The sequence below is a fragment of the Lagenorhynchus albirostris genome, chromosome 18 (genome assembly GCF_949774975.1).
Source record: "Lagenorhynchus albirostris chromosome 18, mLagAlb1.1, whole genome shotgun sequence".
Lineage (NCBI taxonomy): Eukaryota > Metazoa > Chordata > Mammalia > Artiodactyla > Delphinidae > Lagenorhynchus > Lagenorhynchus albirostris.
Genome location: NC_083112.1, coordinates 8,667,079 through 8,688,393, shown reverse-complemented (window position 1 = coordinate 8,688,393; position 21,315 = coordinate 8,667,079). Strand labels below are relative to the sequence as shown.

At 41.7% G+C, this 21,315-nt stretch overlaps 1 protein-coding gene and 1 long non-coding RNA gene across 2 annotated transcripts in view; one reads left to right on the top strand and one right to left on the bottom strand.

Annotated features, from left to right (window-relative positions):
* The window catches only part of FRY (FRY microtubule binding protein), a 251,661-nt gene that overhangs the window by 19,307 nt on the left and 211,039 nt on the right, over positions 1–21,315 (bottom strand). Inside the window, exons 51-58 of the mRNA XM_060129571.1 lie at positions 19,586–19,756; positions 13,373–13,573; positions 12,659–12,817; positions 9,463–9,629; positions 8,071–8,260; positions 4,390–4,539; positions 3,116–3,214; positions 961–1,044 (exon numbers count right to left, since the gene is read on the bottom strand). Coding sequence (XP_059985554.1) covers positions 961–1,044; positions 3,116–3,214; positions 4,390–4,539; positions 8,071–8,260; positions 9,463–9,629; positions 12,659–12,817; positions 13,373–13,573; positions 19,586–19,756 — 1,221 coding nt within the window. The remainder of the gene's footprint in view (positions 1–960; positions 1,045–3,115; positions 3,215–4,389; positions 4,540–8,070; positions 8,261–9,462; positions 9,630–12,658; positions 12,818–13,372; positions 13,574–19,585; positions 19,757–21,315) is intronic.
* On the top strand, positions 10,500–21,240 carry LOC132509023 (uncharacterized). Its single transcript, XR_009536854.1, has 3 exons — positions 10,500–10,563; positions 14,910–14,977; positions 19,514–21,240. It is a non-coding gene; the product is annotated as an uncharacterized LOC132509023 (long non-coding RNA).

Below are 21,315 nucleotides of genomic sequence, written 5' to 3'. Positions count from 1 at the left end.
ACCTGTTACAACTTTTAATTGCCCACCATTGCTGTTAAGATAAGCACCCAAAGCCCTGCACGGTCTGGCTTGTGCAGCTTCTTCAGACTCAGACTTTTCTCCCTGTCACTGTCTACACGCCCAGCCCCACAGGCTCTCGTCAGTCCTTGGAAAGGGGCAGGTTCCCTCCTGCCTCGGGGCCTTCGCACACCCACCCCCCTGCACTAGCTCAGAGCCGAGATCTCCACTTAGATGGTACCTTGTGGAGAAGCCAGCCCAGACCTGCCCTCCTGGTAGGCCAGGTTCTCTTCTGTATTCTTTCATAGCTTTACTGTTCCTTCCTTTCCTTAAGGGCACTTGTCACGGTTTACACGTGTATGACTGTTGGTTAACGTCCATCTCCCTGAACAGATCAGAAGCTCCACCCGGAGCAGAATTCACTGTTGTACCCACCACGGGGGTCACAGGAGTAACTGCAGAATTGAATGATCTTAATCTGTTCACACTTTTCTGCCCAGTTTCCCTTACAATGTGACGTACGTGTATAAGCCAGCTGGTCTGAGGTGTGTACTTAAAGCAATTCTAAATGAGGAAAAAAAAAGTCTGAGTGATTGCTGAAAGGTCAACAAAGACTTTCTTCATTGAAGGAACTAAGTGGTTCAGTGAAGGATTAATGACATTTGGTTTTATATTCTGAATGAAGAATAGATTTATTAGGAAATGGTTAGTATAGCTAGTGTCGAGCAGAAAGGTTATTTTTATACTTCTACTTTTCCAAAAAGAAGACCGCCCGTCCCAAATCCCATCAACACAGTCATGCTTGGTGCCAATGTCATTCTTTCTTACTTCAGAGGTGTCATGTGAATGTATGGGATGACTCATTCTGCCTCTTCCTTTTTCAAGTTCCACGCTTCTTGGGTAGATCAACACCAACACACAGTCAGAGCACAGAAAAGATAAACTCTAACAGGCTTTTATTACCTTTTCTTCTGAGTCCCCTGGTTGACAGGTAATTACTCCATCTCTTGATCCTCCTGCAAATGTTGCCTTACAGTTTGCAAGCCACTGTTGTCAGAAAGAGATACAGACATAGGTAAATTCAGTGATGTCCTAAGAATGTTCTTACAATCAATTCTGTCAGGAAAAAGAGATTAAGCTTCTAATCACAGTAAAATAAAATTTTTATATAACGACTTTCTGAAAACTTTTTGGTTAAAGATTAATAATTTGAAATTAAAATATCTGCTTAGATGGGTTCAGTGATGGTCATTTAAAAATTTCAACATTTATCATTTCAGTGTTGTGATGTATCACCCTGAAGAATGGTTTCACCAGACCATTCCAAATTTATGTATAGATTAAATTCACATATGGTTAGAAACCTTTCATACGACTGAGGTTAGGAGACAGGTCCAACACTTCCTCGCAGGCTGGGTCATCCTGGACAATGCATCCTGACTCATGGAACACCTTCTCCTCTGTTATTTTGAGGTGGCTTCTGGGAGGCAGGTCTATTTCACTGTAAGAAAGGCTATTCTAGTAATAGCCCAGCTATTTAAAGATTCTGCCGGTCTTAAGTATCTGGAATAGTAACTCGTATAGATGTGAAAGGAACCTTTGGGCAGAAAACAATAAGCACTGAAGAACGGAAACTCACACTTGACATCAAAAGACTGGCTCGTTCACCAACCAGAATGAAAGGATTACTTTTATTAACTGATGACTGAGAAGCTGGAAATCAATGACAGCGAAAGAGCCACAGAAATAGAAGACAAAGGGAATTGTTGCAGCAGAATGTCAGAACTCTCTTTGACAGGTCATGAGATAAGAACAACAAGAAACAAAAACCCAGTAACTTTAGAATGAATATCCTTTATGTATGATGCACTTGTGCTGGGCAGTTTACATATATTATTTCTATTTTAAAGGCAATATCGTGTTGTGGTTACGAGCATGGACCTTTGAATGCCACAGACCTGGGTTTCAATACCGCTATGCTACCTCCTAGCTAATGAGAATAATAATAGCAACTCCCAGGGTAGTTGTAAGCATTACATGATTTAAGTTAAGAGATGTAACTTATCAGGTTGTTGGATACATAGAAAGGACTCAGGAAATGACAACTGCTATGACTGTTATAATCGTTATGTTCTTACAACAGTTCTGCAAATTACTATTATCACTGTCTTATAGATGATGAATCTGAGATGAGAGGAGGTAACTTACCCAAGGTCACTAACCCTTAAGTAACCGAGCTGCAATTTGAACTCAAGTCCATCTGACTTAAAAATCCATGCTCTTTTTACAGTGACTGGTATATGATAGGAAGTGCTCCATGGAAATTACACATGGAAGTTGTTGGAAATCAGGGGGTTTGCATGGATGGTTTCTGAATCACTTCTGGCTCTAACATTTTACAAATTACATCTTTGAAGGAAGAAAAAAGTAAAGAGCAGGAGCCGAGGCCAAGAGAAACCACGGAGGCGGAGAAGCAGCTACCGAGAGTGGTTAAAAGGAGGAGAGGGGCTTCCCTGGCGGCGCAGTGGTTGAGAGTCCGCCTGCCGATGCAGGGTACACGGGTTCGTGCCCCGGTCCGGGAAGATCCCACATGCTGCGGAGCAGCTGGGCCCGTGAGCCATGGCCGCTGAGCCTGCGTGTCCGGAGCCTGTGCTCCACAACGGGAGAGGCCACAGCAGTGAGAGGCCCGCGTACCGCAAAAAAAAAAAAAAAGGAGAAGAGAGATGAGATCCGTCTCAACCAGTTTTGGGTGAGGCGAACACTGGAAGGAAGTAATAAACAATTTTAAATTTCTGAGAAAAGAAAAGTTATAATGTTGATAAACTGACATATTAAGCAGATACCCACTTTCCCCAATTTCTTGGTAGGGAAATTATAGGGCTAAAATCGAAAGCTGAAAAATTTCTCTTTTGTAGGTATAATTTTTATATAATCCATAGTACTGACAGTTCTGCCACCATTAAGCTGGAACTGTAGTCCTTCACAGAAGAATAGATGAAATCTGTCTTCTCCCAAAAGAGCCTCTCTTGGGTAAATCACATCGCCTCCCAAGAGCTCACAGTGGTTGGGTTCATTTGGTTTTAACTAAATGTATATGCACAGAAACATAAAAGCTTACTGAGAGGGTGGCCTCTTTTCTGTTGTTGTAGGTGTCCAAATATTCTTGCAGTTCCAAAACACTGAACTTGAGCTTGTCCAAAAGTCCACAAGAAAGGAGCTAAAGACAGCAAAATAATTTGTATTAAAACAACTTCCAGAGAGACATCTAGACAAAGGCATGGCTATGCAGAGAGAAAAGAGAAGTATATTTAGATGTAAAGTGTGGGGCGGGGGGGGGGTTGGTAGCATCCATTTTAATAAGCTGTGCAGTTTGTAATTTAGCTCCACTATCAGCGGCAATTGCATTGGATACTGCTAATCAAAATCTCCTGTGAAAATATCCATCTTCCCCATATCAGTATAGACGGACAAATCTTAACAAGTATTCCACAGAAGCCCACATTAAGATACAGCGTCCACTTTATGCATGGATTCTAGTGTCTTCATCCAGTAATACTCCAAGCAATGTGAAGACAGACCGCCAAATAGGTTTTCAAACTGATTTTGTATTTAATCTGTACTTTAAATCATTAGTATTACATTTATAAAGTCACGATTCAGCAGTCAGCCAGGGACTGTTTTAATCATCCTTTAAACCAGCGGTCCCCAACCTTTTAGGCACCAGGGACCGGTTTCGTGGAAGACGATTTTTCCGCAGACGGGGTGGGGTGGGTGGGGGAGGGGTGGTCCAGGCAGTAATGTGAGCCGTGGGGAGCGGCAGATGGAGCTTCGCTCACCCGCCCGCCCACCCGCCGCCTACCTCGGCTCTATGGCCTGGTTCCTAACAGGCTGTGGACTGGCACCGGTCCACGGCCTGGGGGTTGGGGACTCCTGCTTTTAAACTCATCATTTGCAGTTCGGCTGGACGAATCCATCCAGAGGGCATTCAGTCTCTTGGAAGTAGGGAAAGTGGTAGCATCGTTGCCTCTGGGGACCCATCCGCCTAGCCAACCTGGCATCGTGGGGACTGGCTAGGTCTGCTCTGGGGGGCTAGCTCACCATATTCTCAGCCTTCAAAGTCAAGAGTCATCGGAGAGAAGCGACAAGGCCGCGAAGGGAGCACAGAGGGGGTCCTCCTCCTGATTCCCTGCAGTGACTGCCCTGGCTTGGGCTGGCCATGCAGAGTCATTCCTGTGCCGGCCCAGGCCTCTGGGACTCATAGAACAACAGAGCGCTGCTCGCAAACACTAAGAGTGTCTTTCAAACAAACCACAACACACGTGTGCTTCCCTGAAGTTCCATACCATCAGCTGGGCAGGCCATTTGCCGCGGGAGCAGGCCTGAGATACTCACGGTCTCGGCGTCCACGAAAAGCGTGGGGCACTCGGAGCAGGAGGTGAGCATCTGGGAAGAGCTGACGAACTTGGATCCGATGCCCCGGAGGTTGTCTCCAAGGTAACTGGCCGCATCACAGGTTAGGAAGCAGAACCTTTTCTGAATATTCTGAAAGGCAACATAATTACTATTTGTAAACGGCCACGTTTTAACTTTTGTACTAGAAAAAACTATTTTCTAATCTTCATAAAGCTATCAAATGAGCACAGGTCCTCCATGTAGTGGCGGGGGGGGGGGCGGTGACAGGGGCAGAGTGAATGTCTTAAGTCAAGTGAGTAATCACCCAGTGTGAACAAAGTTTCTTCCTAAAATGTCATTTCCCAATGCGTGGGAGCTCATAGAATCTTTTAAATAAATGCTGCTTTTGCTTTTTGCTGACTGTCAGCGCCGGTCGGCAGCCTGAGTCTGCCTAGCGTGTTTGTCAGATGAGTGAGAATTTCTGAGATTATTTCAATGTGGGTGAGAAGAAAAAGGTCATGAGATATAATCTGTTTCCCAAGATCACAGCTCCCTGAGATAGAGCACTAAAATGGGCCATAAAGCCTCTGACGAATGAAAGAGTAAATTCATGGGACCTGTCTCCCTGTGAGAGCGCCTCTGATTAGGAGTCTGTAACTGTCCGATAGCTTTGCACACATCAACTCATCAATCCTCACAACCAGGTGAAGGAACTGAGGCTAAGAGAGGTTAAAGGACTCAAGGTCATGCAACTAGTAAGTGAAAGAGTAAGGATGAGCTTGACTTCTAAGTTCATATCCCTTCCATTAACCTATAATGCTTCCTAAATGTTACTATTCCCCCTACACTGCCTGAAGAAAAACCATAATTGGGAAGAATCTGACTCACTGGGCCTGTGTCAGTGCCAAAATGAGAACGTTTTTAGCCCCAACTTCCAACACACAACATCTTTAACAAAAGGAACAAAATATTTAACCAAAAAATAATTCTGGTTGTAGGCACTGGCTTTCCCCCAAGAGATGTCATACCTTTTGAGTTGGAGAATCTAACCCACAAGAAATCCTCTCTGCCCTATTATGGGGAAATTAGCAGGTCCCCAAAACAGCAGCAGGCTCTTGGTTCCTTACAAGTTATACTAGAAAAATGCCTACCATGTTGCATATTGTTTATTTTTTTATTTAATACCTCTGAGAATCTTGTTATAATACATAACATACGTATGTCTTTATGGTGTTTTTAGTTTTATGTGCAATTAAAAAAAAAAAACTCGACAGAATGTTGCTGCTGAAAGGAACAGGAAATGCCATGTGTCACCAGCTAGTGGAGTGGCAGAGCCGGGAGTAGGATCCAGGTCCTGCAAATAGTTTGGTTTCTTTCCATCTTACTTAAGGATATGGTGAGATCTGGGCTCATTTTTGTATTAAAAAAATTTTTTTGGCCGTTCTGAGCAGCTTGCAGGATCTTAGTTCCCTGACCAGGGATCGAACCTGTGCCCCCTGCAGTGGCAGTGTGGAGTCCTAACCACTGGACTACCGGGGAAGTCCCTGGGTTTGTTTTTTATTGTACTGAGAAGCTAGATCTTTCAGGGAACTTCAGAGCCACATGTGACTTCCCTATAAAAATATCATATAATTTGGTGACACTGTGTGATCAAATGACAATATTCTAACACAGGAGCAGCAGGAAGGAAATACACTGACTGAGACCCTTGGAAAGCCACCCATGCTGGACCTTTAGAAACCATTTCCTTGTTTTTAAAACCAAATTATTTTTGCAATTACCTGCTCTCTACCCCGTCCAAAATCCAACCAAATACAGGGAAACGTGGTGTCCAGACTCACAGGAAAAATGTTAGAAAACAGTAAACAGCCATGGTGAGGACATGACGAAAGATTAACAGACTGCATGTCTGAAATGTGTTTCATTTCCAGCATATTGGATTAATACCGATTTTGCTAGCCGTGTTGCTCTCAATCACAGAGCATTTGATGGCAGCTGAGAAAGTTCTTAAAGCTAAATGTAATATTAAAAACTGAAATAGGAGGTACACATTTGTATTATTATTATTGTGGATAAGCTCCTTAGAAATTGCTCCAATACGCTGATGAAAAAAATCCAAACCCCAATGTACCTCCCAGGGCCCAGCCCCACGTCCCAGCTCGCATGACAGTCTATTGCTGTACTGGCATTAAGTCAGAAACTGTACGTTTAAGATTTACATTAAAAAGGTTTTCTTCCCCCATTCATTCTTTCTGCATTTCCTGAGCAGCTACTGTGTGTGAGCCACTGTGTGCCAGCTGCTGGGGAATCAAACGAGACGCCGCTACCTGCCCCTTCCCGGGAGACAGACTCCTAAACAAGTGTGACAAGTGGAACAAACAACTACGGTTGGCGCGGCATCCAGTGTGCGCGGGGGCAGGCAGAAAGAGGTAAAGGAAGGCGTCATTCACTGAAGTGACAGCCGATCAGGGATTTGCGTGTCATTGGGAGCACAGCTGTGGGAAGAGAGGGGATGACAGTTCTCGGCAGAGGGAGAAGTACTGCTCAGGACTATAAAATTGAGCATGAAGGGCCTAGCAACTGTAATAAGAAAAAATTACTACAACAGGCAAACTTAAATATACATTATTAACCATTATTTACAAATTGACTTTAGAACAATGTAATAAATGACTTTGCTCCTGAATCCTTAACGATTAAATTCACCTCAAACGGTAGCTTGTGGATAGTTGTTGTTGTTTTAAAATTTCCGTCTGGCTTAATGTTAGGGTGTTTCTGGATTCTCATCTTTCAGCAGCCCATTGTTTTCTGTCTTAAGGCTGACAGTCCCTCCAGCCCCCAGTGCATCTCAGACACCACCTTAGTTTTTGTCCATTCAGTTTTCTAACAGGTCTCACGAAAAGTAAATTGAAAACCTTGAGAGACAGCAGCATGAATAACACTCAGAATACTGAGAAACTAGCTCTGAGTACTACTGGTATATACTTCTCCTAAATGGAAGGGCCTCCAGGCTCAAAAACCAAGTTGACTTTTATGTTAACGAAATTATGGCGTCCTGAATTTGAAATCATTTAAAGCAGATGATCCCAGTGTTTTCATTTTCCACTTTTTATGTAATTCCTCATTTCCCTGCCTTTCCCATGGCTCTTCCTGAAGGAGATCAGAGGGCGCCATCCCTCAGTCCAGCTACGTTACCTTGCCTCTCTCGTGATATACTCAGCAGAACTCAACCTCTAGAAAAGTTTCACTGGCTGGCACGTTGAAGGACTTCATGGTGGGGAAAGATAAGAGACAAGGAAAAACACAGTGAATTAAAAAGACAGAGGAGAGGTCTAAGCGGAAAGAAGAGATGGAGGCTGGGCTTGGCAGAAGGTGCCACCCTGTGGTCCTGAAGACCTGGCTGCCTGCCTGGGACTGATGATGCCAGTGAAAACCAGAGTGGGGGAGCGAGGGGCACAGCACGGCGGCCTGAATCCCTGAGCGCAGCGTCTCCACAGTGCCAGCCTGAGAAGGCTGAGTAGATGAAGGTTGAGAAGAAAGGATGAAGTCAGAGGAGACTGAAGGATGTCAGGAGGACAAAGTAGTATAAACCCTGCACTTAACCCCTTCAGTTGGAGGCCGGCTGGCTCCCCGGAGACCGAAGCCCCTGCGCGTCTGTGGCCCCCTCCGCGGGCGCCGTACCTTGAACAAGGAGGAGAACACGTGGAACGTGTACACGGCGCAGGAGCCGTCCGAGTCGCACAGTAGCTGGTTGACATGACTGCGCCACGCCTCCTCCGCGTCGTCACAGGCCGCGGGCTGAAACGCAGCGAGGATGGCCGAGAAGAAGGGCGAAGGGGGCGGCGAGACTCCCCTCTCCCCTTCTCCAAAGCTGGAAGAAGGCAAAGGGCAGCGTCAGGAAGTGGCGTCCTCTTCTTTTTTGCCAGCCTGTGTTAGTTCTCACCCCGAGGCACCCATTCTGCCCACTCCTCCCGCTGGGGTCTCTTTGGGAGCCTGGCTCCCATTCAGAGGTCTCTCCAAGATTCTTTTCTGACTCTAGAAAAGAGAATTTTCACCTGTAGAATTCCTGGGATTCCTCCCACTCGGATTTCCTTTATAGATTCGGTGCCTCTTTTAGCCTTCAGTAACTGCCCCCCACTTTCCTGGACAGCCTTTCCCCGCACACGGGATACATTCATTCCTGTGCTGTGGCCCATTGCAGTCCTCTTCATTTTTCAATACAATAAGTGATAAGTAAATTTCTGAATCTTTTCACTTTTCGTTTGTGGAGGGACAGTATTAGTGGGTGCAGATACATAAATGCCCAGAAGAAAAGGGCAGAGAGAGGAAAGGAAAGGAAAAAAGAGAAATGCAGGGGGAGACAGAGAGGAACGAAGAAAGGAGAGAAGAATGAACGAACTGTGAAAAGTCAAAGTTCTTCTCTAGGTATCACCGTAAGCTGTTTCTCTGATGGACGGATATGGGTCACCGTAACAGAAGGCCTCTGTCCAGCCACATCAGAAGCTTTTACTTCATTCTTATTTTCAACGTTCAGAGGAGTGATTTTAGGATTCTGACTTTCTTCTCCTAGAGTAAATCTGTAGCATTATTATTTGTGATTTATTCTAGATGCCACATTAGTGGGGTTTTTAAAAATCTATCCTCTTTATATTTTTTCCTATTTGTATTCTCTGACTAGATCTCACTTGTCTCAGAAATGTCAGCCACGAGGCTGAAAGCCACCCACTTAAAACAAGAGTAGGTATTTGGCTTAGAAGGGGCCTCTTGTTCTGGTCTTTTAACTCAAAATGAAAAGAACTCCCTATTTCCAAGCCTGGCCAAGCTTGCTTATTTTCAAAGCTTACAAGGCCTGGACCATGTCCCCAGGCTCCCCTCTGGCTTTTTACGTTACTCCAGGGCTTTATGGGTTCCGCATAAGGCCCTGCTCTGGGGTTGGAGGATTCCCACCCGCCAAGAGCCCTCCAAGTTATATGTCCGCTTGGACTCCTTTGTTAGGAAGTCCCAGCAGCACAAGCCTGACATTTAACTGGAGTGAGAGCGAAGCCAGTACGATGTGCCCTGTACACTCTTCACCTGGCAAGAGTAAACTGGTCCAGCGCTCGACTGCCTTTTTCTTCTGCCTCGGTCATATCCAGGCTAAAGCTATCGCTGCATTCGAAAGTTGCTGGGAGCTCGTTGATGGAGCTGGAAAGATCATCCTCGTGCACGGTGGTGTCCTCCGCCTCCTGGGCAGCGCTGACCTGGGAACATAAAAGGAGAAAAGAATCCCCCCAATATGTAAGACTATCCATAGGAAAATCTGCAATCCTGAGAGTAATAGAAATTGGGGGCATTTGTCTTCTAGCTACGGTAGAGTCAATTTCTATAACTGAGCTCAAGAATTCTCTGAAGTACTGTTCTTTATCTTCTTTTCAGTCTTTTCCGGGAGAGTTCCCAAAGAGGCTCTCAGTAGATTACCATATTTGACCCACGCTTATGAAGTATAAAATGCTAAACTTGGAAGAGACCGTAGAGACCCCCTGGTCCAATCTCCAGATTTTATAGACGAGGAAACAGCTGCTCCACGTGGGAAAAGGACGTGCCTAATATCAGGTATATAATCAGAGCCAGAGCTGGGACTAGAGACACCATCTCTGATTCAGAACTCTTTTCATTGTACAACCCCAGTCTTCTAAAGCAAGTTATCTGGAGTTAACGCTCCAATATATTATATAATATGTCCAATATTACCTATGGAAACTAGAATTTAGAATTGTCAGTGCCTGGCATCATAAAGGCTCCAGAAGTGTCTGCGGTGCTCACAAGTGATCCAGAGTTATTCACCAAGCCTGCCACGTTGACAGGCCTTTCCATGCTGAAAATCCTCCGAGATCCATATACACATATGCTTTACTCTTGGGAATATCCCTTGAAGATAACAGATATGAGAGGCTGCTCTCACGTTGCTATAAAATGTAGAATGATCTGCGAGACGAAAGGGCTCTAGGGCAGGCAGAGCTGGGATCACCGAGGGGCAGGAAGAAGACGTAGCAAGTCAAATGGAAAAAGAGGCTGGGCTTGAACCTGGGCCAGGGGGAAATCATCTGGAGAACTGATTGTTCTTTGGGAGAGGAAGGAAGGCAACTGGATCACAGAGCAGAAGAGGAGAGGAAGAAATCACACATACGTGGTTCAGTGAGTCATTTTCTTAAAACAAAAACAAAATCAAGGCGAAATAGATGTATATATGAATTAGAGAGTTATCGTGGGCTGACATCTGGCTGCCCATTTAGTATTTTGAGTCTAGGATTAAATAGGGAAATTAGAAATGTTTACAGATATGTTAGGGAAATAGGTTATCTCATGTCTTTGAAGGAATTGCTCATAAATACTGTGTTTCAGAGGCGTATCCATATCTGCTGCTTCTTGCTTTTTATTTATTTTATTTTTATATCTTTAAAACATTTACTATTGCCATTAAAAAATATTTAGTTTCTGTCCAGTTAGAATTTCATTAATGGTCCACTTCATATAATTTTTGTTGTTGTTGTTAAAAACTCATTTATCCTTTACCCCAAATTTTGAATGTAAACAGTAACTGTCTAGGTTGATAGCCATGCAGTTAACCAGCTTAATTTTGGCTAGAAGATTCACTGCTTTCTTGTGTCTGATAAGTGGGCAGAGCACTATATTTTATTATTTATTTATTTTTAAATTAATTTTTATTGGAGTATAGTTGATTTACATCTTCCTGCTTTTTAAAACTAGAGTGGTTCCAACGAGACTGCTGACTGGCCTGGGTTATTAGTGTATATAGACTTAATCTATTAGGGGTGGGCTGAGTTCTTATAAAAATATTTTCTATTTTCTCTTTCTGACATCACAGATACATCAAACATTGTAGAAGCCCAGCTGATGTGAAAAACAGATATAGCTTTTCAGAAATTAGACTCAGCCTTTCCTTGACAGAATTCCTTGATAGATTTCTGTGTGAGTCCATGAAAATATTACTCCTTAGGCAATGCTTTGTATAAGGAATTATATAACTTAGCATTCAAAATAGAAAAGTTGAGAAAATGACTATTGCAAGACTGAGAAATAATAAATGCTAATAACTTCACATTTATTTTGTGATGTCCTTTCCATGAAGTTTAATCTCAGACAGTTTTCTTTCTGGCCCCTTTTTTGGCTAAAAAAGGACTCTGCTAATTCTAAGAATCCTGAGCATAGTCCTTTTGCAATGGGGAAGTCTTAGAAATAATTATTTTTTAAGCTTCAATATTTTTAGGTGATTGCAGTTTCATTGGTTGCCCTTGGTTTAAAGTAGATTAGATTTTGCTAGATCGCAGACATACTTTTTAGCACACTGTAAAAGAATACAGAATAGCCAGTATTATATTTTTCTAGTAGAAGCATCAGAAAGAATATACTTTTGTAAATTTTTTTCTACTTCATTTTCTCCTTAAACTTATACCACCATAACCAAACTAAAGATAAAGAAAACTTTATCCTAACAGCAATAGGTTGTTTTGGTATTTCTAATATAAGAAAATAAAATTCTGTACTAATGGGCATTTATGTGGGCACATATGTGAACACAGTGTGGGAGTTGAGAGTTTTATGGACAAGGTCATTTATGGAAATATTGATAAAATAAACCTTAAATGAAATACACATTTTTAGATTTTTTTTTTTAAAGCTGACCTTTTAAATCAGGAAATTGTATCCATTTACTTACTTTTCTCCTCAGAGAGCCTGGCTAGGACAGTTTTGTGCATAATACTGTGATTGATATTGAAAATTCTGATAGTCGGCCAAAGGCGAGAACAGAATCAATGTACAGATTGTAAAATTGGTTCCTACATAGGAAAAAATTCCCCCCCGATACACGCATACACCCACACCTCACTTAGCAGATTGTTTTATAAAAGTCATGACAAAGAACAGCAGTTTCCCAGTCTCAGCAATCTCCGACATATACCAATTTGTTTTGCCATTAATCAAATGGCAAAACACGACCAGTGTTCGTTCTCTATGGAAAATGCAAAATGTTTCATTTTAAAAGGACCTCAAATCAAATCTCCTTCAACCAACAGCAAGATGGCTATTCAGGTCTGTGAGAATAAAGCAACTTCAAAACCTAGGTTTAGGGGCACAAACTCAACTACTTCAAAAAAGAAAGAAAGAAAATAAAGGTAGTCCCTCCACTTATAACCTGCTAAGAATGCTCAGAAAATTGGAAGTACATTTTTTTCTTTAAAGAAAACTACGATTGCCAAAATCTCTTCACCTTTGAACCCTCAGAAATCTGAAGATTATTCATATCAGGCAGAGAAGCGTCAAAGCTAGCCATTCTGGTGTTAAAGGCATGAGGGTCAGCGGGGGTCATATCGCAGGTGGTCGTGAGTTCCATGGGATGAGTCTCTTCAGAAGGGGAGAGATTCATGATCTGTTGAGAAAGCACAGGAAATAAAACAGAGTGTGGCATTCCCATTCTTTAAAAGCTCTAATTATTCTTTACATAAGAGTACAAACCAATGTACAAGCTAGTTTTTGGTGGACAGGTAATAACTGTTTAACATACATACTTCACTGTCATCAGAACTTAAGCACACTGGCTGGCAAGGCCCAGCACTGAACAATACAAACACTTCTATTTCCAGATTACCCCGTCAAAATGTCTGTGTCATATTTCCTCAAACTTCAGATGTCTGAGGAATTAAAAAACAAAAAAGATTTCAGCATAATAAAAGTTTTTTGGGGAAACTCTAGGCCTGAACGGATTTGATGGCATTCAGGGCTTATAAAAACCCCAGTGTTTGTTTCCATTTGCAACCTACAGAGAAGAGACCGGTTAGAATCAGACACCACCTCATGTTTCAGAGTTGAGTTTAGCAGCTGTAGCAAGTTTCTTTAGCTGCAACTGGAAACTGCACTACTGCTTGAATCACAAAAAGAAGTCTCCCAACGTCTTGGGAAGAGTAGGTGGAGAGTTCCTACTTACTAGGTCAGCGTGCTCCAGGATCTGGCTGGTGGTGAGATCCTCCTCTTCGGAGGATTCATCGGAATCCTCGTGGTTCATTTTATTTAGGCTGGGAGAACTTCCTGAAAGCTGGCGCTCCTCCAGAAGCTGCATATCGCACTTGTCCAGACTATCCAGAGAACGCCTGCGGACTCCCCAGTTGAAATTGTCCATACTCTCGCCCTGAAATCACACCATCAGCTGCTTTTTTAAGGCCCGAATCCTCCTGCACTCACGCCTTTACACAGTCGATTAGCCACAGCTTAGTAATAAAATTTTTCATTATGAACTCTCAAGCCCTCATGGCCTTGGGCACCAAACATTTTGCTCACATGATGTGAAAAGTAGTAAGAAGCACACTGTTTTCACCAAACTGAGGATTAAATCATAGGTAGACATGACTATACACTCTACTCTGGTACAGCGGGCAACACCCTGTGTTTTAACAAGTTGATTTTGGGATACTCTCTAAATGATCCGTGTTAACAAAAATCTGTCAGAACGAGACTGTTAATATTAAAACAACTTCAAAAGAGATGTTCCCTCCCCAAACCCCGCCCCTGTTTAGTACTCTTTTCAGAAGGAGAAAAAGTAGGAGCTCCGCCTGTGGCACGTTCCATACCCCCTGGGTATTAAGTAGAAGAGCATTAGGTAAACATTCCAGGCTGTTTCTGCCGCAGCAGTTTTCACAGATAAAATGCAGCGTTAAGGGGTATCAGAGAGCAGCTGGGCACAGTCGGACAATCATGCACTACGCAGAGGCCAGAGCAGCAAGGCTTCAGTTCTGTTTTAGGCTCATCTTTAAATAATTGTCCCAATAGAGAAAACAGTTCCTTCCCTAGACCTGAATGGACTGACTCGGTACCAAGGATTATTGCTGGATTGTACATTTGCACTGAGAACTGGGCTAAGTGGCAATGTAAAGTGTTAAAGATTTCAGATATAGCTCAGACTTTCTCTACAAACCATCAGATATTAAATAAGCTTATGTGATGCACATAAATTTTTTTTTCTGAAAACCAATCTGGGTTTTATTTTTCTCTCTGTTAAGATAGGAATAAAGCTGGAGAAATATTACTAGCTCATTGGTGAGCAAATTTTAACCTAAACAAACAGGTAATCTGAATAAAATCTAGCACAGAATCTTATTTATATTAGTCATTTGAAACACTGATGGTTCACTGACATAAATAACTTTTTTTAAAATGTGACGTTTTATTTATTTTATTTTATTTTTTTGTATTCTGGCCATACCGCATGGCATGTGGGATGGTTCCCCGACCAGGGATTGAACCTGGGCCTCTGCAGTGAAAGCACCGAATCCTAACCACTATGCCGCCAGGGAACTCCCATAAATCACTTTCTGATGAGAGCTCAGTAAATAGCATAATAATATAATTTCAGTGAGAGATGTAAATTACTATTAAAATTAATGAGCATTAACTTTATTAATTTTCCTCTGATTTTAAGGGTCTATTTTTTCTGGCTCCTAATGAAATGAATCTTACCATTCTCACAGATCTCTCATATAATAGATGCTTAGCTTTTCCAAAGTCTGTTTTGGCTATTCATGGTGGAAGGCAACAGGTAAGAATCCTGAACACATTCTGGATATGATATGGCAATTAGCATTATTCACCCCATTTATGATATTTATGATTGTTCTTAGGACTGTTTGATTATAAGACTCAGAATATGCTTTCCATAGTTTATAGCTGTATTTGTACCTTTTATCTGTAAGTGCTGTGATAAATTACCACCAAATGATTTTTTTTCCTGGTAGAAAAGGCTGACTGTTGTGCTGGTGTTTTAAAATAGCTGTTTCAGTGAAAAAATGAAAAAAATGTGGAAGAGGCAAGAGTTCTAGGAAGAAAAAGAAAACTCAATGTGTGAAGAAATAAAGAGGGTAAAGAAAAATGAGATTACAATACGGAGAAAAAAGAATGTAAAAGTTACTGGGAAAAACGTACAACTGTAAAACCTAATTCCCAAAACAGATTCTCTTCTACCAAATCAATGGATGGGTTAGATGAACTCAGGCAGCAGTTCTGGATGTCTCCCACACTGAACCTGGGCTGCACTGAGCTTGCAGAGAAATACAGACACCTAGGGCCAGAGAATGCTACACTGGGTATAGACTGCCATTGCTGTTAATTTGATTGCAGCTCAGGTGAAGATCTGAATCAATCAGGCATGGGAACTGGGAGTCAGGGAAGTTGTTCTTGCAGGAACAATATCTGGGTGTCTTGCAAGAGGATGCAATACCTCCATTAGAGGCAAAGATGTTGAAACTGTTTCCTCGGTGGTAGCTGAGGGGTTGAGATGGAACAGTAGCCTAGTCTACGTTAAAGTCGGTGGTGATTAAAAGTCAACTGGGCATAGCACAGGAATACCCCTATTGGGAGAGCCACCTTCCAACTTCCCCACACCCAAATGTCAGATTTGCATTTTATGTTACCTACAGGGTCAAAAGCCAAAAGAGTGTTTCACTGATTAAGTGGGATTTTCTATGTGTGAGAAAATTTAGAAGATGGCTAACTATTCCTGATGGACAATTTGCATATGTCAGTTATCAAACTTAAATAACCACTCAGGATTTACACTGAGATGAGAAAGTATTCACAACTGACTGTTCCAGAAATGTTGGAAATCGTATTCTTTGATCCTGGAGTTCCAAAAAATAAGAATTATTGTTGAAGGAACTTGGATGGTCAAAATATGTTCTCCCAAATGTACCTACTTCGAGTAAGTCTATATGACATAGATACAGGGTGATTATAGGTCAGTTTGCCCAGGATAATGCCAGCTTATGCCTGTTGTCTGAGTGTAATTATTACCGGGCCCCTTTTTCTTGAAAAGGGTCCTCATTTGGATGAAATTTAATATAGTCACCATCCAAAGATAGCTCCTAATTCCTGGAAAATAAAAGGAATTGATTGGCAGTATATGTGGTATATTGTTAGATGCAGCTTCTTGATTTCACTTTTAATAAAAGAATTTAACAGCAAAACCAATCCAGCTGTGCAACTGCCTAATGAGAAATTATAGGATTTCCATGGATCATATTTAAAAACTCACTCTCTCTCAAGAGATATAATCATGCAACTTCCAGAACTAAACATATAAAGATTTTAAAACTATCTAATATTTATACTTCAGAAAATATTTCCCTTCTACAGCAACCAAGAAAAATACTTCTATCACACACATCTCAGTGTAAATGTGCAAATAGGCATACATACTCTCGAAGGGGGGAAAAAGCAGTTATGCAGTTATAAATCTGCAATGATGCAAAACATCTACTAGTGCATCTGAATTGAAAATAGCATCGTCTTACCTGAAGTTCCTGTGTAGCAGATTGAATGGACAGAAAAACAAATAAGAGGTCTATTTAAAATGATTATATTAGATACTCAAGTGCATTTGTCTTAGTTTTAACACAACAGCAACTAACAGTGCTAACAGTATATATGTCAGTAGATGCAACTTAAAGAAAAAGACAAAGATACACTAACCCCATAAAGAAAAATTAGTATGAAACACCGGAAATTCCAAACCTCTTAGCGGTGGATGATGTAATTGGTAACAAATCATAAATAAAATTTCTGAAATAGCTTTCCACTTCAGTGACAACTTTGGTCTCCTCAACACTTTTTTTTTGGAATGCCTGAATTTTTATTTGTGAGAAAATCGTGAAGCGTCATGGAAAGACTAATGAGGGTCATCAGCTGGGGAAAAAAGGTGGCATCACCTGATCCTGCACACAAAACCAGAAATGTTTGTGATCATGATCTGTTTCACTGCTGAGGTGCAATTAATAGCAAAGACACAGCACCCTTTAAAGATTCTGAGAAGTTCAAAGGCAAACCCTTAAAGATATTAGTCAATAAATTCTGAGACTATTTAATGAAAAGGAACAGACATGACAAAAACCTTGTCTTTTTTTTTTTTTTTTTAGTAAATGTGTGTTGATCTAGAAGCCAAATATGCTTACCTTTCGCAGATGAGGAAATACTGAAATTATTCACCAAAGACAGTACAAAGGAACAGATATTTGGAATGCCTACTACCTGAAATTATGCTAAAAGCTTTACATAGGTCATCTTACTTGATCCTTACGTCAACTCTGTATTATCACTCCCATTCGATAGATGAGGATGCCAAGAGAAACTGCATCCAGGCTTGAGCTGGGTCAGTGGCAGAGCTGAAAGTCAGAGTTGGACCTGCCTGACTCCAAAGCCCTTGCATTTTCACTCTACCACTCTGTAAGCTCGCAAGGATCCCTTATTATAACCTTACTGAGAAGTAGCAAAATATTCTCAAATGGTTAATTTTATTTGGATAAAATATATACTTTCACATTCTTTAACTTCTTATAAAATCTTAATCATACAAGATAAAATAATCACTATGATTTTTCAGTTCTTGTTGGCCAGGACAATAGCGAGAACACTAGAAGTAATCATTATTTATTGTCCTTGAAAAATACTAGTATAATATTTATTTTCAAGTGATGGGCATCTATGGTTTTCCTTACTTTATTTTGATAGAAATTAAATTTGTTAGTTGTTCTGAAATTGTTTCTGATTTCTCTGACACCATTCCTCCTAGGTCCCTTCACGTAACACATTTTTTTTCTTTGGCTGACACTGAAAAATGATGCCTCTCTTGTTTCATCAATTTTTCTCTCCATAGTTTAACCCCTGAAGAGGGTGCCCAAGCTTGAATTCTAGCCTAAGAGCAAAGATTAGGTCAGTTGCTCAGACCAGGAAGCTAAACTTTTGACATTCCATATACCTCTGGATCATTTCGAAAGTATTCAAAACAGCTGTATTTTCCATCAGACTTTTTAAACAATCCTCACCGCATTTAGAAATTGATTTCTTTATCACTAATTATGGTTAACAGTCAGAAAACTCTGCAATGCTTTTTACTGGCTTGAGAACAATTCAAGATGAAAGCGTACACATTTTAAAGATGCCTTGCAGTTGGTGCCTTTACACTCTTAAAGGACTGGATCTGCTAAACTTGCTTCCAGGGAAAGAATTGGTAAAGAAAACGTTCTTCATTCTGAGAACATGATTCTTCCTTGCTGGCACGGACAGCCAGGGCAGTCAGTGGCCAGCAAGGACAAAAATAGAGCTCAAGAGAGCTTGTCCTTGTCCTTGTGCCCTGCCTTGACATAAGTGGATTGGTCAGCAATCATATCCTCTTAGGGAAGGTAAGCAGTTACTTGAAGCATCATTTCCCACAAGTTTATCGTTAAATTAGGAGGTGCCTACCTGCCATAGGATATGATAAACTTTGAATTTGAGCCTCCATTTTAACTGTACGGCTAGCAGAAAGCCCTTTCTTTGTCTGGGAAATAGAGCGTGCTTGGTTAAATGTGAGCTGAAGTATGTGGATCCCACCACATGCCAGGCTGGGTACCAGGCTTTATTACAGATGTCAACCCCACTTCAGGGAACATAGTGTCCATCCCAGGAGGAAAAAGCCTCCCTCTCAGCTGGAACATGCCCCTGAGCTACTGAAATGATGCTCCTCCTTGCAACCCCAGGTTTTCAAAAACATGACTCATAACGGAAAGGGTCTTATTACCATGATTATCATTCAGATAAACAGATCTGCATCTGCCTGTTGATACTTGAATTCAGCTACTCCAGGTGTCAAGAACCAACTGAAAGCAGAGCCAAGAGCTCTTGTATGTTAAATCTAGTTTCAAGTTCTGAGGATTTCATCAAACAGCACAAAGATGCCGGGGCCCCTGGGCTCTGATCGCAGGTTGCAGCAGGCAAGCTTTGACGTCAACCCACGAGAGCAATTGCACATTGAAAATAATAAAATGCTTAGCCTGTTTTACCCAGGTACCAGAGAACAGGCTCAGACCTTGAATGCTTCTGTGATTTTTTTTTAAAGTTCACCTTTGGACTACACACACACACAGAGTCTCTGTATGGTCATTCAAAGTCAGATCTTTGCCATTTAGAAAGAACTTGGTGGCTCTGGCTGTGGGCTTAGACAGGAAGCTTGTGGTGACTTTTGCCAAAGTTAAGCTGCTGTACTTGGAATAAATTGATTAAAAATAAAGTTTACAGCTTTCTAATGAAAGAACTCATTATTTAGCAGATAGAAAGAAACTGTTCTGTTAGTCAAGGAAAAGGCTGAGCGGATGGTTTTCACCGAGCCTGGCCGTACCTCTCCATCCTCCAGCTCCACGTCTAGGAAATCGAAGTCTCTAAAGACCCGGAACTGCTGCTCACTGTTGGTGTCGTCCATGTTCTCCTGGTCCCGGGTGCCGTCCTCGGAGGACACTAGGCTCGTCTGATGCTCCAGCAGATCCAAGTCCCCACACGACGAGAAAATCACCTACGAACCAAGAGTCCTCTGCTGAGAAACCGCTCTCCCTTCTTTGTTTGTGCTACAAAAAGTGTAACTGGCTCCTCAGAGCACTGTATTTCCAGTACACACCTAATTCCTTAAGTGGGTATTTTTAGAATGCTCTTTTATTATTTATGTTGGACAGGCGCCTTCAGATTAAACTCATTGCGAAGATGCAAGTTCACACACTAGGAAACTGTTCAAGAGTCATATCGCTGCTTCTTAATGAAAAGTGTATCCTACATGCATGTGTGCGTGTGTGTGTGTGTGTGTGTGTGACAACTGAGTGTATGTTCACAGTCTACAGCAGCCAAGAAATTTTCCAATGTTTCTGCACTTACCGAGGTTAGAAACTGTACAGATTCACACACACATACACATCACATACATATTATCATGAAAGATTTTAAGGACTACTGATGCCAAGATACGTTATTGTAGAACGAACTGTGAGAGCAAAGTATTTAACCCTCTTAGAGATAAACCAGGAACCGGTAGGGAAAAAGAAACATAAGTCAGGAAGTACAGTACTTGTTCATCTGAATTACAGAGGAGAAGCTGAGCAGCCGTGCTCATAATTCATACTTAAAAGTCCTGTCCTGTTGATTCAAACAAAACTTTTTTTCTATTAAAATTTTAGTATGTTAATATTTTTAAATTAACTTCCATGTTTAGGTTCATTTCACTTGGGCCATTTTAATATAACTCTGTAGAAATAACAGACTTCAAATAAATCTAAATGTTTTGCTCTCCAGCCTCTCCTGAACATAGACTGATTTTAAATAAAATGAATAGTATTCTTTATTTAACCGTTATAACGTCTTGGTCTTCCTTGAAAGTAAGCAAGTCATTTATAAGAATTTAAATATCACAAATATCTCTCAAAAGGAAAAAAAAGAGGGGGGGGAATGGATTTTATTTTTTTAAATTATTTTTTAAAAATGTCTCTCTTTCTTTTTGGCTGTGTTGGGTCTTTGTTGCTGAGCGTGGGCTTTTTCTCTAGTTGCGGCGAGCGGGGGCTACTCTTCGTTGTGGTGCGCGGGCTTCTCATTGCAGTGGCTTCTCTTGTTGCGGAGCTCGGGCTCTAGGCACGCGGGCTTCAGTAGTTGTGGCGCACGGGCTTAGCTGCTCTGCGGCATGTGGGATCTTCCCGGACCAGGGCTTGAACCCGTGTCCTCTGCATTGGCGGGTGGATTCTCAACCACTGCGCCACCAGGGAAGCCCGGGAGTGGATTTTAAACATTCTTTTTTTTCTCCAGTGTTTAAGAGCAGTCATAGGATTTGCACTAGGTTTTCATAAAATGGTACAAGACACACAGTCTGTACAGGGATTGCAAATGGGTCTATGAGATAAATAGCACTGAGGACCAGCCAACTAGTCAGTGAGAGATGAGAGACTAGAATTCTGATTCCCTCAGCGGAGGCCTCCCTTTCCTTGTTAGTGCCACTTTTCTTATTTGCAACATAGTAAACATTTCTAGCTAGAAATCCCTGGCACAGAAACAGGCGGTTTGTATCTGAAGGAGACAGTGTAACCGCAGGGGTGG